Below are 18,698 nucleotides of genomic sequence, written 5' to 3'. Positions count from 1 at the left end.
TTACATTGAAATAAATACATATTTTATTTCTTAAATACTAATGAGTGATTTATCCGTTGATTTATAATGTTCTACAATTCCAAAATCTTCAAGGTAAACAAAAAATGTATAGAGCAATAAATGATCTCCTGATAAGTTGTCTTCATTCAAATTCTTACAAGCATTCCCTACATAATGCTGATACGTGGTTGCGTTAAATAAAGGGAATGAATTGATTTCTATGCATTAAAATGCCATATTGAATAGTTTGTAGTAATTTTTCCATTAATAGACAAGAAATGTCGGTAAACCTAATCCCTCCTGCCATACTCATAATAACAGTAGTATTCTTACTAATGAATAACTTCAAAATGGATTTTTGAAGTATTTATGAGAAACTGTTAATAGTGAAGTTCAAATATTTTTAGTGGGTCTGTGTTAAAGTTCTCATCGTAAGATCTGAAAAACTAGGATTCATTTTCTCATTTAGTTATGGGAAGCGTAATGCGAATAAGTGGTCGTTTACTGTGAAGAAATCTCTCTATGTTGCTGATTAGTTCTGAATATGTCCTTCAGTTAACACCACTAAGTTTGTTGTCTCTAAGTTTTTTTTACTTTAAACAACACTTGAATAATTTGTGAACAGGAAATTTACGGTTACTTTAGAAATGAGCTAGTTTATCTGATTTCATAGAAGTTAAGACATCTTTATACATCTCTTTCAGCATAATACTTATATTACATGCCTCAAACGTTATCCTATGATATTTACCAACTAACAGGAAAGTAATTATGTAACTTTATGTTATTTTCACGAATATTTCAAAAGTTTATGCTCTAGTGTATCAGACATTTTAATCATTCTTTTAATTATATCGATTCCTAATCAGAAAAGCTTTGTCTCAGATTATACCTATCATTTGAACTAAAATTCTGAAACATTGCTTCCCTTCGAAACTTCATCATAAAATGAGGGTGATTTCTTTTCTTTTAGATACATGAAACTTTGTCTTTTTTGCTCACTTTGAATCATTTCAAACATATTTTTTCATTCACTGTTTTTGAAACTTCTGACTAAATGAATTTCAGCTTATTTGTATCTGTTACAATGACTGTGATGTATTTTTAACTAAAATTTTGAAACAACTGTAACCTGATCAGTCTTGTAAAAGAACAGTTTATTGTCGGTCAGATATTTAAGACGGTCATCTGATTGGTTGAATACAAATGTTGACCACTCTCAAAATGAACCAATCCATTTTCAAGGTTACATAATGATAGAGCACATACTAAGCATTAAAGTACTATTGGTTTAAATTAGTCCGAATATATGGTAGTCGGATGAAACAGTTTCTCATTCACATTTTATGACACTAAATTAATAATTTAATTGGAATCAATATGAAGATTAAAACGAGTTATCCATTTAGTAGTAATGACTGAAACAACTCGGAAAATCGTTGTTGTTGGAGATGGAATGGTTGGAAAAACTGCTTTATTGTCAGCATTTGTAAATGGTGCATTTCAGGACTGCTATATCCCAACAGTATTTGAAACATCAGCTAAAGAAGTTGATTTGCCAGATGGTCGTCATTTAACTTTGGGTTTGTGGGATACAGGGGGTCAAGAGGAATTTGATCAAATTCGGCAGCTTGCATATCCTGGTGCAAGTTTAATTATGCTTTGTTACGCAGTTGATTGTCCAACTAGTTTGGAAAATATTGTGCACACATGGCTAGATGAAGTCAAATGCTACTGTCCACAAATACCACTTATACTGGTCGGATGTAAAGCTGATAAACGTGTGGTCATTGCACCAGGAAAATCTAATAATTTAACTATGAATGCATCACAGACAGCTTTGATCGATCCAAATGATGTTGAAAAGGTTAGTAAACAAATAGGTGCACAAATTGTTATCGAATGTTCTGCTTTGACAAGATCCAATGTAAATAGTTTGTTTGAATTAGCCGCACGAATTATACTAGATGTAGAAAGAGAAAATACTCGAGCATCGAAATTCTATAACATACTTCCAATCCATAGAAAGAAATCAATTTCAAACGGTGCAGTAACTGGGAACTCAGTTATTACACGTCGAAGCTCTGGACTGAAACGACGTATTTCCAGTTCAAATTATTTTTGTTTTCTAAGAAAACGGTGAATTATTGCATGCAAGAAATGATGAGTAAATAACAAAATTGAGGAATAATATGCTATCGAATATTCCGAAGTCTTTTCCCTTTCTTATTTCGAAATATGGGCACATAAAAATGTTTTCATAAAGCTCAAAATAATTCCGTTTTTCTTAAACGAACAGCCAATGTCTTTCATAAGTTGATACTAGAGAAGATTATATGCATATCACAAATAATTATATCGATAATGATAACACATACGTTCATTTGCATCAATCTATTGATAATCGGAACCTTATTGTGTAAATACAAGAGTTCAATGTATATTACCATCTTGGAAGAGCTGTGATCATGATTATTCGATTTCATTTGTACACTCTATTATGAGGACTACATGTGTTGACCAAATATGCATAAAAATAATGTATAAATGGATGGAATTATTTTAATTGTATGAAATGCTGATAATAATATTCCAGAATACATGTGTAATATATATTGAATTGTGAAACTGATGGATTTAGGTATGCATGAGCCTATTCACTTCCGACTAGTAACAATGTACACGTAAAGTTAATTCATTTTGAACTTTTGGAATGAAACTCATTGCTCTACTATAAACAAATATATATTTAATTGTTTACTACATACCCATTTGTATTATCACCTCTGCTTCAATATAATCATCATCGTTATAGTTAATCATGCTACCGATTGTTAAAATGTCAGCAATAATGAGTACCGTTAGCGTTTTCCGCACTTATTTAAAAATAAAGACCGATTAAGTGACAAAAAAATTTCGCATTTTTCAAGTTATTACAAGCTGTTTATAATTAGTATTTTTTCATGAATTTGATAAAAATGAGTCTTAGTGTGCAGGAGTAGTAATCGTATGTTTTCTAGGCACTTGATTTTAGTCAGCTACGACTAATCAGTTGAATTTCCTTTAGAAAAATAAAATGTATTACAAGCAAATTAAATTTTACATGTCAGACATCAGAGTGAGAATCAACCAATGAGACCGGAAGATGACCTATTCCTACTCCATATAGAAGAATAATTTCTAAACAGTAATGAAGCAACATTTAAATACTCTCCTGTGTATCTGATACGAAATAAAATATAATTAAGAAATGATATTGGCAAACAAACGGAAAAGTAATATTTATTCAGGTAAGCTGAGCTCGACAGAGCTTCGGTTATTAAAGTGAAATGGAGAGAAAGTATATTGTCACTGACAGGTTTTCAGTATTAGTTCGTTTCAAGGACACGACAACTGTAATACTTAAACAGTATCCGCGCAATACTTTAAGAAACTGTGCAAAGCATTTTCTCAAGGATAACATTACCAAATAGTGTAGTATTTTCACCAAAACAATTAAGGTATTTGTACTGTGTTCAGGGATATAATATGAAACTAAATAACATCTCGGATATATTTTTATCGTGACTTGAATCGGTTGTTTACAAGAGTTGGTGATAGATGCAATTCCTGACTACTCTGATAGAGATCATGAAGGTAAATTTTTATCGTAGCAGTGAGAAAATATAAGAGGCAGACTAAAGATACATTTCACCGAGAACTGGAGAGAGACATGGAAAGAGTGTTTAGCACTTGGAAACAACTGGAAAGGACTACCCAGGACAATATTGTTTGAGGATTTCTTGTCGGCAGCTTCATGAAGAGTAAAAGAAGTAAGTAAGTCTAAAAATTTAATTAACATGACGATTAAAATGATGTTTTTAAATTAACCATCCAACCATTGAAGTTTGAAATGATATGCATGGACTTTTGGAGAACGAATGAATTATTCTGTTTAAATGACTTTTTTGCTTTTTTCCAAAGTCTTGATGTCCATCGTCTAATGTTCAAACATTGTCAACACAAACAATTTCGAAACTTGCCCCATAATACTTACTCCCGTCCTAAATGTCAACTTCACTGACTTTCTATTGCAAAAGTACTTGAAATTAATACAGAAGTATTGTTAACAAAACTTTTCTGGTGTACATTTTTGGATGTCCATAATCTAATTTGATAGTGAACTCCGTCAACTCATCGGATCACTAAAATTTTCCATATATTTACCCTGATCCTGTTTTGATTTATGTCAAAATGCACTCTTACTTAAATGAGTTTGACCAATAGTTTCAGTTTAGATTTTAGGCGAATTTGAAACATAACAACTTTTGAGTAATAAACTCCTTTCAAAATTCGCAGTATTAATTAAAGAGAAATATAGGTCAATAGACAGAGAGAATAATCTGTTAAAGAATCAATTGTTGACTGAGTAAAACTTGACTTGTGTGATCATTAAGTACATATGATTTTAGTAACTATAACTACATAAGAACGGGGAGAAAGATTTGTTGATATGACTAAACAAATTTAAGGGTAAGAAAAATTTTATATGTCGGATGTTTCCACTCAACCATTCACATGATTGTCACTTTTAGGTTAGCAATAAAAATCTTCAGTATTCATTCTATAAAGTAACCAAAAAGATCTTCACTGTTAAACATTGAAGGCTTTTAAGCTTTATAAAATTTATCTCAGTAAAATATATCACATGATTAAACAATAACACAAAAGCTACATCATTGTCAATCCTATTGACTGTATAATATGCATAATTAATAAATAAACATTGAGATATTCCCCAAATATCAAGTCATTTTAGAAGTAATTCTCAACGAAAAGTGACTCCGATTAAAGAATCATTGATATCTAGCAAGCCTGGGCGTTTATATCATCTAATTCCAAAAGTTAGAAACCTTTATGTACTGGCAGTACAAGGTAGCTCAGTTATTGAATTCAAATTGAAATGGTGTACAACTCGTAAAATCTACTAAACAAAGTTACCGTGATAAAACATTAGATATGGATAGTTTTTTATCATTCAGTGTTCTACTGTTATAGTTTAATTATACTGAAAGGTTGTTTCTATGTACTTAGTAAATGAGCAGTTAGAAAAAAAGATTCTTCAAATATTTACCCTGACACTAATCGGTTGTGTAGACTGATGGTGAATTTACTTGTTCTCTTTTCATCACTCTTGATTATCTGGTAAATGTTGCATCTCTACAGTTTTGTTACATTCCATTAAGTCACAGTAGTCGTCATTGGTTAGTCATTGTTATTTTTGTTTTAAATATTAGACCTTTCATTTAGGTATTTGATTTCATTTATTTACCTATCAATCGATTTATTCAAACCACCTTTTTATTAAATTTACTCTCGGAGACTTAATAACTGGATGTCATTTGGCTTTCGATGCGAAAATATTTGTCTAGGTTGTAGAATCAATAAAAATACAGATTGACTCATTTATTCATGTTATTATCCATAAACCTCATTAAAATATTTATTCTTAACTGGCTTCCATCTTCCACATTACCTTATCGATTAACCGCTTAGATAATAACTTGAGATTGGAATGTGTTCCGTTTTTATCCAAAGTCAAGAGGCAATAAATACGAAGGATATAACTATAATTAATTTTTAATTATTAAACTCAAGGTTTCTACCATTTTTATCTTCAGACTACTGGTAGAAATACATTATTCTTATTATGAGAACTGAAAGTCCTTGGTTTCATTCCATTTAAATACAAAGGTGTGTACACTACTAAGAAATCCTATACTAGAAAGAAATTACTGTTTAGTACAATTTCATTTTTAAGCCTACAAAACTTAATTAGATTTCCTTGAATGCTATTCTATGAGATAAAATCTAATGATAGCATTAAATGACAACAAAGTATAACATCAAAGTTACATATCAAATCATATGCTGTTGTATTGATTGATGGAGTTTAAATGCTGTGATTTCAAACTATATTCTTACATTAGTAAGCGATTGGCTTTCATATACAATTTGATAGATTTGTGCAACCTTGAATCAATAAACATTTAAAATCTACTCTACACAAATGCTTAGTAATATTCTAATCATATTATTGACTTTAAATATGTGACATATATATAAATGTATGCGGGTTTCCTTTATAGCATGAATGATGTTGCGTTGTTTTTATTGTCGTTGAGACGTAAACGTGTGCACACATTCAATTGATTTGTTACAACAACATCTACCACGCATCATCATAACTATTTTATTGAACAGAAAACGTGTAATTTAGTTAGAAAAAAAGCATTATTAAATTTGTTTTACCAAGCTTATTCTTACTGCATTTTTAAACATGAATATTAGTAGGGAAGATAATTGTGATAAGGCATGATGTAAATAAATGTTCTGTAATGAATAGATAAAAACAAGTGACGTGGATATTACAAAATTTAAATGAATATTTACAAATTAATCGCTAAAAAGAAGCAGATTATGTATTATGGCCGGGAATTTCACATATAAATTTGAATAAGACTAAATAGATAAAACTTGAAAGTAAGTTTGACATTATTATAGTACAGAAAACATTCCATTCTATATCTCTTTAATGCAAGGGCAATTATTATTATTATTTTATCATGAGATATCTTCTATCCTCGCAGTAAAAATGTTTTCCAAGAAGAGTTTTAATAGAGAATGAAACTTAATGTTACATGATCTATTTGAAAAGAATCTTGGTTTTAAAACTGAAATTATTCGCGATATGGTTATTTTTATGTAATGCCGTGATTCACAACCTTGGCTTTTATTGAACGAACAATAGTGGATGACAAGTTAACAGCTAATAAAACCATTGTTTTTTTGTCAATATTTAATCTATAACTGTACTGATAAACCCTAATTATAACTCTCAAGATATACTTATCGATATTATATTGTAATGGTATACGTATGCTCGGGAGCTATTCAACTACTTCATAATATAAAGAGTTAAATTTTTCAGGGCTGACTACATTATTAAACAAAGTTTAAGAATTTTTGGTAGTCCATAAACCTTTTGTATGTTTCTTCCTACAGATTTAAGATGCTCAAACAAGTAGATTGGTTTGCTAATCATGGCAAAGTAAGTACCATATAGAAATTTTCGGCCGAACTTACATGTATAGAAATCAATAAATCAATCTGTTTTCTATTCATAGCCTTCAGCTACTACTGATTCTTAACAATAGTCATTTTCTGTCCTACACTTATTGAATAGATTAAGATATATATTCTTTTGTATGCATTTAATCGTTTTTAGTTTTTATGGTTACTCTCGGTTTTAATTGAAATGCGCATTACCCACATAGTTTATTAATGATTCATTCATTTTGTAATATACACGAGACTCGTCGTTCACTCTATATGGATATGGATATTTTCTGAACCATTTATATAAACGTTTTTAAGATTTCATACTAAACATTATCACCATTGTCACCTTGTAATTGATATACACCTACGCAAATTCCACTGACCAGAGGAGCCTGAAATACTAGAAATAAAAGTCTAACTTATGTTTGTAAAACCTTAAGGGAGAAACTATCGCAGAACATGTTATGGTTTAAATTGTTTTTTATAACTATATTGATGTCCGTCTAATAACTAACTCATAATAATTCATATTAGACGGTTACTTACCCATCTCATTGGACAGTAGTTGGATAAGGTTAGGAATTGGTTGAATTACTAAACGGTAGCTCATTGACGTTGGATTAACAGCTTGCAAAGAGACCTGAAGGAGTTAGATTCAATTTGTGTTGGAGTCTAGGATAAGCACTGTTAATGAGTCCCGTATTATGATAAAACAGCCGTCTTGTGCTTCCTTGTTTTCAGCGGTTCCCTGACGAAGGTCATTATGTGATGTAAACTACAAAATTAAGATCTTTTTTTCAAAATCCGCTTTCTGGAAATATTTTCAAAGCTGTAACACTGGGAAATGATTCATATCAAATAATTCATTATGTCAGCAAAAGTTATCCAAATAGATGGTATTATTGTACATGAAGTATCAAATATTATAGTTTACTGCAATTCATAAATCAGTCTTATATTCATCTGCCCTAATATACTTTTACATGGATACTGAAAATATGTTCAATGCTTAGAAATATAAATAAGTATCAATGAATTAATTCAGATATAAACTGTACATCGTTTGTTAACTGTTGGTAACTATTTAGATTTCTAAACTGAGCGAAGTGAATAAAAATAGTTAGGTATTAAAATTCTATCATTTATTATATCTCCATGTTGTACTTCTTATTCATTTTAGTTTTCTGTATGACTGTTAATTAAAATATTGAGTTTTTAATATAATTTCATTAATTGATTTACGGAACATTTAATCTTACCAGTTAATTATCTTTCTTGCAGAGATTTTATATTCTTAGTATACAATGTATTTTTCAAAACTATAAGACGTTAAATTCACATGGTGTTATTTTACTTGTATCTTCCCATTGCCACTATCCATCTTTGCTATAAGATATGCTTTATAAAATGACTGGATACTGTCATCTACTACTTTGGTTTTCAGTATGAAATAAAAATGATCTATGATGTTTGATCTGAGAAAATTTCCAGTTTTGTAGTTAAGATTTATCTTAAATTATTTTCACTAATATTTAACCCGTATTTCTCTTAAGATTATCTGTATGTCTGTATGTATGTAATAAATTATAAAGAAATCTACACTGAACAAGTCTGGATACACGATACTACTTGTCTACGCAGTCAGGGACTTTTAGCTACGATTCCAGTTGAATAGAATACCTGATTCTTGTTCTGGATCTTGCTAATTTAAAAGATAAATCTTGCTCTGAAGATCTATGTCAAAAGGCCACACAAGTAAAAGTAGTCTACAAATAAACCCTTGAGTGTTAGACAAGAAATTAGCACATCAAAGTTACAAATCAGTGAGAAAAAAGCTACGTCGGGAGTAGTTAAAAGATTAGACCTCGAGTAAGGAATTTTAACAGAACAACAACAAAATTTCAAATGTTTAACACACAAAATAATAAACAAGTATTTATATACATAGGTAATTTCTCTATGACCATTTGAAACTTATTTGCCAATACACTAACTAATCGTAAAAGAAACTCCTCGAGTATTCGTTTAAAATACTTGTTTACAATGATCCAAGTTGTGCACATGAAAGTTTACTAATTTTTATCAACCTTAGTCAATTTATGGTATGATCCTACTATAATTCCACATCATCAATGGGCAAATGTTTCGATTTTGAGGTTGTTGTCTCCACAGGTAGCAGCTACAATAGAATTTCTGCAGTTCTTTCTGTAGCCTAGCTATAGCTGATATAGAATTGCCTTGCTTTGATTCATTTCAAATTTAAATTTATATCATGAACGGACAAATTTTAGACCATCAATGGAAACCTGGAAGCACTGGGCACTAGTATGGATGTCCTCAGGGAGGTAGTTACTCACTGACAACAATGGTGGACGGTCGCGCGATATTGTGGATTGATTGAAGTTAAAAATTAACACCATTGGATGCTGGCTTAGTGGTCTAGAAATTGAGTGTTTTCGTGCGAGCCCGAAGGTCCTGGGTTCGGATCTCGCTTGTGGGATCTTGGATGCGCACTTCTGAGGAGTCCGATACTAGGACGAAATGGCCGTCCAGTGCTTCCAGGTTTACAGTGGTTGTCTAACATTCATCCATTTATCATATCAGTTTAAACTCAACAATCTTCACAACCCTATACTGGCATTCCAAATTGCTGTAAACAACTTATTAAGTCAACCTATGTTTCTCCTAAACTCTTTATGAGGGAATAATGTTTAAATAAGCTGTCGGAATGATTTGATCAGTGATTCTGAAATTAAAATGACTAAAATTTCAGAATTCGCTAACAAAATAAAACTTGAAGACAACAAGGTCAATAAGATAAAACTAGAACTGACGATTTCTACTATTAAAAATTATGGATGAACTATGGGTGGAACAAAACAGATTCGTTTATTTGTTTATATTAGTGAAAAATTGCAAATCCAACCACTTTCCGGGAAAATGAGGATAAATAAATTTGTTGCAGTTTATAAAGATTGCTGAATTAAATTTATCAAGTTTTTCGTGTACATGTTTTCTGAGAATAATATTGCTGTAATTAAATTATTTTTTTTTCAAGTGAATAAAGGCTAGACATATACTCAACTGTTTATATGAAATTCAAGAACATTACAAATGGACAACCTGTCATATTAAATTTATCTTCATATTTAGATAATATTAATGATTAGACTAAGTTCAAGGTCCATTCGAAGAGTATTAAATTTTATAAAGTCTTAAATCTGATAAATTTATATAAACCACACTAATTTACATGTCATTACAGAGTAGGTAGCAGAGAGTCACGTGAATAAAGCAAGTTTACCGTTCAATAGTGGTATAGATTCAGACAGTTCATGTGTTGTTGAAGATAAACTTAGTACGAAATGATATCAACAGTAACATTTCTGAATATCAAGAAATAAAACAAATATGTTGTCTTAGATAAAGGCTTTGCAACAGTGGACACTAAAAACCATAGAAGCGTTCAAATATAGAAACGTATTTCAATCCCTATCCACTGTTATTGATCAATTAACAAGACTTAATTGTGAAGAAAATGAGGTTAAGAACAAGACAGCAACTCGCGAATGACATTCGATAGGGATCTCAGGGTATATCAACAGTAGGTCCTGGGTTCGACTCCCGCGAGACGGGATCGTGGATGCGCACTGCTGAGGAGTTCCACAATAGGACGAAACGGACGCCCAGTGCTTCCAGGTTTTCCATAGTGGTCTAGCTTCAATTGACTCACGATCTTAACTATTGAAATTACTAATATCTCAGCAAAGTCCCTTCTGGTATATCAACATATTTACTGAAATTGAGGTAGGGAACGTCTGCTCTGCATTCTGAAGGTTTTGGTTCCAAGTTCAACGCTAAAATGTATGGATTTTGATACTTTTTGATGTCGTAAATGAGCACTTTCGAATTTTTTAACTGGTACAAGTAGCCGCTTAGTATTTCATGGACTTAAAAGACATGCATGTATATATCTCTGTAATAATCATTTTAGTTGTAGTCATTTGATTTCTTTTAACAACAAATTTGTTGAGTTTCGCTGATTTTATATTATCTAATCCTTGTTGATTTCTTTTTAATTACACCTTTCAGTTTAAATCATATGAATGAGTACCATATATTTTAACTACCAGGAAAAATACGATTCCCAAAATAAGATCATTTAAAAGTTTCCATAGAATCTTTAATAATCAGTTAATAAGGTTTAGTAATCGGTTTAATAGAATGTTTAAGAACAAAGAATAATAATGTGAACGATCGTTCTGGATGACTCATCATCTAGTTCTACAGTCATAAATCCGAAATTATTATCATTATGTTGCAATAGATAAGTATAGTTATTTATTTATTATCTAAAATTCTACAATTAATAGATAATTACTGAATGCATTTCTACTTCGTAAGTGTTAAAATAAACTAGTTCTTAAGATTATATGTCTATAGGAAATCAGAGTAAATTCTGGATGTTAAATTCAATGCTCATACATTTCCTTATCGTGGTATATCTCTCACCTTGTGGACATTGGTAATATATTAGAGGCTTAATTTCCTACAAACTAATGCTGAAGTCGGAAACTTCAATACTAAATCAGTTCGATTACGATCTATCTAATCTGAGTACTCGGTGTGTAGTTCAGCAAACTGATTTCTACCGACTGTATTATATTTTGGTCAAATGAATGATTTCTTCGTGTTGTTTTTTAGATTTCCTAACACAATTATGAATTCCATAAAGTAACGAATCTTGTAAATTAAGAACTGTATATTATTGCATTGTATTCCGATTTGAGTTTAACTTTCTAATTGATTAACTCGTAACTTTTTTTCCTTAGATTTTAATCATGTACATTATTTGTTCTTAACTGTTCAGTCAGTCTAATGTTTTTCACAATTATAAAATTTCAATCTTAGTTATATCGGAGCGATCAGTAAGTCCCTAGATAATAATAATTATTATCAACATGTGAAATACTATTCTGATATATTCAACAATAGTTAATAATCATAAGAATCAAACTTAAATCAACGAAAATTTTCTCCCAACTTGAGTTACGTTTACAGCTCCTCAACTGGATGTTACTATGTTCTGTGATAAAATTATTTTTACAGTCGAACTTAGATCCGATGTGATGTGATGAGTAAGATAAGAAATGCACACATACGCTTACATAAAAACAGTTAAGGTTGATACACGAATAAGTGACATGGTGAAAATGTGGCTTGAGAAGAATGAATAGATTGATCTGTCCAGAGGCTAGAATAGCGTATGTGGTATTGACATAGTACCAGCCGCTACACTACATTAGAACTATTTAGCTGAGTCCACCACTTAACACACAGTATGTGAGTGGGTATTCACGACTATCCATTGCTCTGTGATGTCAAATGTTCTTCAGGAACATATATTAATATAGTCGGAAGTAGGAGTCACGGTAATGTATTAACAGCGCTACCATTTCATACCTGGTAGATAGTTAACGGCAGATAAAAATGGATGAGTCTTTAAAGGTTCTTTATCAAGCGTCGAATAATCCAATCAAATATGTAGGATTACATAAATGAAGCGATCGGCATCAACTCCAGAAAACTAAACTCATGTAGCTAAGAGAGTTTTATTCAACCTCTACATGTACCATATGCAGTGACTGGGTCGCTCCACACACAAACCACATATTATAGGCCATTACCTCACAATCCCCTTTCATGCGTGTCTTATCCATCTTGATTTAATGTTGGTCATCTGCCAAGTGAAAAAGGATGGTGGTGTTGACAGATTGGGTGAGTCCACTTCCTAGCCACTCTGGTACATGCTCTTAAACGTGTGAGGATAAGACACTCTGAATGTGCTCTATGTAACTGGTGATTTTGGTCAGATATTATGTGAATTTGAATTTACCATGAAGACAAGTGCCAAACTCTTTTACATTGTGTAATCTCTGTAAGTCAGAAATGTTTTGATTATTAACTTGAAATGCAAGTTTATGTGACACATTGACAGTTACGTATCGCCTAAAGAAACCTTATTGAATCTAGTTGAAGATTCCTAAATATAATAAAATGTTTACCATCAATTGGATTCATGGCTATCATTGAGTAATCACTTACACCAAATGTATAAAATCTGTAGAATATACAGCAATTACGTTGTGTTGATCTATCCAATAAATTTCAATGCCATAGTTTTAATGCGTTTTAACGTGTTTTCAATAGTTTGTCTCTAGCCTAAATAGACATATCTGTCATTAATCAATGTAGACTTTTGCATTTGTTACGTTCACTTATGTTAAATAGATCTGGCGTAAATTCAAACATGTCGTAAACGGTGACACACTTATTCACGTAGTTCGATAGCATTATCAGATAACTAAACATAAATTCATGTATGTGCTTGTTTGTAGGATACATTGATGTATATATTTACATATGTGAGTGTGGAAAAGTTACGTCAAAGCTGGATGCTGAATCATCAGTGAATGATAAAGTAAAACAAGTCGCGAAATGTTGATTAATAGACTGAAACGAAATGCCTACGATGTTTACAAAGTATACAAAAATATAGTATGTGTTTCATGGTGGACAGAAAACCAACTATCGATGAATTATGGATAACATTGGTTAGTGGAAAGAAGTAATTTTACAAGTATGATGATTGATTTTTAAGTGTAAACCTTGGTCAATGAAGAATTCTATCCTCCAGTTACCTTGTAAGTAGCTCGTAGTTCATATAACTTAACTGGTGAACATACAAACTATCCATAAATGTACAAATCCATCACCAAACAGCAACTTAGTGAAATCTGTTGTTAGAATAAATCATGTTTTAGAAACGTTATGTGTTCTGTAACTGACATGTCATCTTTTCTCACTAACTAGAAAGCGAGTACTGTATCAAAATAAAAGACGTCTTTATAGTCTCACACCAAATCAACTGGACGGTACAGGATTGCACATCTTTGCTGAGACCCTCTATTTATTCGCAACAGGATCACTACATTCTCAAGATCAATGTTATTAATCCTTCATACAGCGTCCTATTATGCCCCCCTATAAACTCCTACTTTTCTGCTAGAACATTCTAAATCACAAGATGTTCTTGGGGTGGTAAATAGATTACTAAAATGAATGGATTTGTAAGTCTTCGGCACTGATTTGGACCTCATTAGCTTTACAGGACAAACCCCTAGCTGAGAAAGCTCAGTCAAGCATCCGCATAGTATCGCATTTGGGTACGCTGTGCTGAGGATATCTTAAAATTCGTCAGGTTAGATTACGTACACATTGATGCATCAATAATTCTGCAAATACATTTATGAACCCTTTCATTCCTGACATTTAGTTTTACTGGATTTTTTATCCTTGTAAAAAAACTGCTTTGAACAATAGCATAGTAAAGAACTATATCCACAACTTTATTCTTAGGACTATGATCGAAATTTCTTCTACGTAATATTTCTCCAATTAATAATTCCATTTCATCTCATTTCTGTGTGATTAACAATGGCCTTCATGATATAGTAGTTATTGATTTATAACTAACAACCTAAGGATGAAGTTTCAAAAAAACAATAGTTCTCTCTTTGTTTTTGAATAAATCACACGATATAAGCTTGTGAAGATATCCATCCTTTTAAAATCTTCAATAAGAGTGCGATATCTGGCATTTTCAAACACTTTCATTCACTTTATGTTTCAATGTTGCATATAGGAATATAATTTCTATTTCGGATTTTATGCTAATTACCTAAAGCTATCTAAATATGTTTCCAATGAGCACTTTACAGCAGCATATCCCAATGTGCCTCATTTAAAAACCAAATGAATTGAAAGTTAGAGCTTGAAGTGAAATGCCCTATAAAAATTGTTCCTGTGCATGCAACATATACTCACTGAATGAATGAAAAAATGCTAGAGATTACAAGCATATAGAACACTAAGAGGTTATTAGTCTTTCTCTGCCTTGGTGGCATAAACATTGCTTAATTATATCAGAAAATTTCGTCCGACTGTTTCTTCCAGTTACTAAATCATCAGGTCTTTTTATGCTGACTATCTTGTAAATTTGTCATTTTATTCTAGCTGAGATTTACTCATTTTCTTCTTACCAATTATCAGAGTTTATTCACTACGTAACTACTTGCTTCTAGCTGTTTGGTTTTTTGTTAATATCATTATTATAGAATGTTCTTTCATATAAGATTAACTTGTAATATTTTATTTAATTGTTCAACTTTATTTACATCCTTACAATATTGCACTAATGTGTGATCACAGAAACTTTCAACCAAACTCTTTCATGTAAATAATTTGAACTCATTTTATAATTATGAGTTTCAAGTAAGCGGCTGACGAGAAGCAGACAAAATAAAATGAATCTATCTTATCCGAGTCGAATATTTATTCTTTCTCTCCCTAAAATTTAATATAACATGGATATTTTACGGGGCCGAAACTTGGAGAACCACGAAAGCCATCATCCAGAAGATACAGGTGTTTATTAACAGTTGTCTACGCAAAATACTTCAGATCCGATGACCAAACACTATCAGCAACAACCTAATATGGGAGAGAGCAAACCAGATCCAAGTGGAGGAAAACATCAGGAAGAAGAGCTGCGGGTGGATAAGACACACATTGAGTAAAGCACCCAACTGCGTCACAAGACAAGCCCTCACATGGAATCCTCAAGTCCAAAGGAGAAGAGGAAGACGAAAAAACACATTGCGCCGAGAAACGGAGACAGACATGAGAAGAATGAACACTAACTGGATAGAACTAGAAAGGAAGACCCAGGACAGAGTGGGTTTGAAAATACTGGCCGGTGGCCTATGCTACAGTGGGAGTAACAGATGTAAATAAGTAAGTAAGTAAGACTTGCATATTGAATCGCCTTACAAAGTGAGTATGCGAGTTCAGAAATGAAAATCTTGTTATTACAACTTAGTATTTACTAACTGAACAACCAAGAACATATCTGAATTTATTTCACACAGTTTCGGAGTGTCCGCTATTGTGGTACAAAAATTTCATAAAAATTTCACACGCTAGGCCACTTTACAGTATTTTTTAAAATGTTTATCTGTCCATTAAATACCTTAGCCATTAGTTCAGAGATTGTTTCATCAGTCAATTACAGTTAACATGAAAAATTGTGTCTACTGATGAATATGCTGAGAAATATAAATATAATTGAAGATTGTGAAAGAGAAAACTCAAATAGAAAGGGAATGGTAAATTAGAAAAAGATTGATCACTAAATAATTGTTAATTTAGAAATTTCATAAGTTGAAATCATGAGTCGATTGAAGCTAGACCACCATGGAAAACCTGGGAGCACTGGACGGCCGTTTCGTCCTAGTGTGGGACCCCTCATCAATGCGCATCCACGATCCCGCACCACGCGGGGTTCGAGCTCAGGGCTTACTGGCTTCGCGCGCGGGCACTTAACCACTAGACCACTGAGCCCGCGTCCAACGGTGTTAATGTCTGACTTCAACCAATCCACGAAGTTGCGCTACCGTACACCATTGTCTTCAGTGGGTTGTTATCTCACAACAGACCTGGTTGAACTCCACTGGTAACGGCTTCTCACTAGAACTCCAACGGCGTTAACACCGTCGGGTGCCGGCTCAGTGGTCTAGTGGTTAAGTGCTAGCGCGCGGAGCCAATAGGTCCTGGGTTCGAACCCCGCGTGGTGCGGGATCGTGGATGCGCACTGATGAGGGGTCCCACACTAGGACGAAACGGCCGTCCAGTGCTCCCAGGTTTTCCATGGTGGTCTAGCTTCAATTGACTCATGATGTCAACCTATGAAATTTCTAAGAAACTCTCCACAAAACCCATTCTGATATTTGTTAATTTAATTTATTCTATTGATTTGCATACGAAACATGATATTTAACTTAGGAATTTCCTATTCTATCATATAACTCGCAGTTTGTCATAAAAGTGGGGTTTTTTCTATTGGTGATCAGTGATATGAAAGATGTAGCTAGATTAAATGTGGAATATCTATTTGAGTAAGATTAATCAACTGCTCCGGCCTATGCTCCATTGGGAGTAACAGGCGTAAGTAAGTAAGTAAGTAACCAACTGCTCACATCCGTAAAATAATCCCGTCATATCAGGATTTAGTAAACTTTGAAATGGAATTGATATCCTACTTATTATGTAACTTTTTTCAGAAAAGGATATGGAAGTACACCGAGCTTTTAGTGGTCTTCCGTACACCACTTTATCCGATACTGTAATCGTGCATAAGACTAATTCTTCCTAGTGAATTTCCAATTTTCTAAACTTCAAATCATAACATCAGATGGTCAGACCGTTGGTCATAAACATCTTTATTATTTAGACTCCTAACTCATATGATTATACAGGCAAAGAATGAACAATAAGGTCAAAAGATGATTCACAATTCGCGTTATATAAAAATCGTTTAGAAATAACGGAATAAATTTCTGGAATTGTTAAACAGTGCAATGTGATACTGAATCATCCGATAGCACACTAGGTGTTAAACTCAATAAGCTCTAGTGTTCAGATAACCCAAGTTCGATCAGTGATTAAAAATGAGATAATATTTTACTGACGCCAAGATACAATAAGCCAGCATAGAGTGTGCCTATATTCTCTCATCAGTCAATCACGTCTAGCTTTCTGTGACAAATCGAACATATAATACAGGGGAGCTTTTGGAGACCGTAGCTTTCATAGTTTAACTTGTGAACTGATCCTAGCTAGATCACATCTCAAAACTAGGGAGCAGATGACAGATGTTTCGTCCTAGTAAGGGACTTTGCATTGTAAGTAAAACGGAAATTTTTTAAAAATGTAGTTCCGATGAAACACTGAGACAACTAGTATTATTTGCAACGAAGAGATTTTGTAACAGCCTACTCCAATGGTTGTCACTGAATTTCTTTCAATAACTAGTGTTTTATTGAATAATCACCAAAATTTAGTAAGATTGTGGCTTGACTGATTTTATTAATATTCCAATCACACTTAGTCTAATAGGGAAATCAGAAATCTAGCATATGAAGTGAAATGAAGTCAGTCAACGAATAGACGTGATTAAAATTGAACAAGATGTTATGAGAAACGCAGAACACAACCGATGACAGACCATGTGTAATTAGGAAACTTTACTATTTCTAACGTATCTAACAAATGACTACAGCGATATCGACTTCGATCAGTCCTATTCAGCAATACTTTTAGTGATAGAGTCACTAACTTTCCAAGATTCTTAATTTTTGTTATAACCTTATATTTAAATTAATTACCTGAGTATTTCTATTTACCGAGTTTTTGAGCAAAGAGTGCTTTTCGTTTACATATGCAGTTAAGCTTTTATGTTATGTTTAAGCAAAATTAGTTGAAATCTTCTTATTAAACATTGAGGCTACGAATTTCATAGTCAGCAGGAAACCCTGGCACTATTTGTCACTCATTAAGAAAGCGTATTTGTAATATAGAGATAACAGTTATTATCTATGAGATTCGAACCGATATCGCTGTTATTCATGTTCTGTAACGTTATCATTAGACTGTTCAGATAAAATTTGACCTCCTAGAGGGCTAAGCTATTTGTAACT

General features: G+C 32.4%; 1 protein-coding gene across 1 annotated transcript in view; it reads left to right on the top strand.

Annotated features, from left to right (window-relative positions):
- The first annotated feature begins 1,034 nt into the window (after positions 1 to 1,034).
- Positions 1,035 to 18,698, top strand: part of MS3_00007495 (uncharacterized protein) — a 26,908-nt gene continuing 9,244 nt past the window's right edge. The window contains exon 1 of the mRNA XM_051215778.1: positions 1,035 to 3,812. Coding sequence (XP_051073716.1) covers positions 1,415 to 2,143 — 729 coding nt within the window. The 5' untranslated portion in view covers positions 1,035 to 1,414 and the 3' untranslated portion in view covers positions 2,144 to 3,812. The remainder of the gene's footprint in view (positions 3,813 to 18,698) is intronic.

The sequence above is a fragment of the Schistosoma haematobium genome, chromosome 1 (assembly GCF_000699445.3).
Source record: "Schistosoma haematobium chromosome 1, whole genome shotgun sequence".
NCBI lineage: Eukaryota > Metazoa > Platyhelminthes > Trematoda > Strigeidida > Schistosomatidae > Schistosoma > Schistosoma haematobium.
Note: the sequence above shows the minus strand (reverse complement) of the source record. Positions and strands in the feature narration are given on the sequence as shown.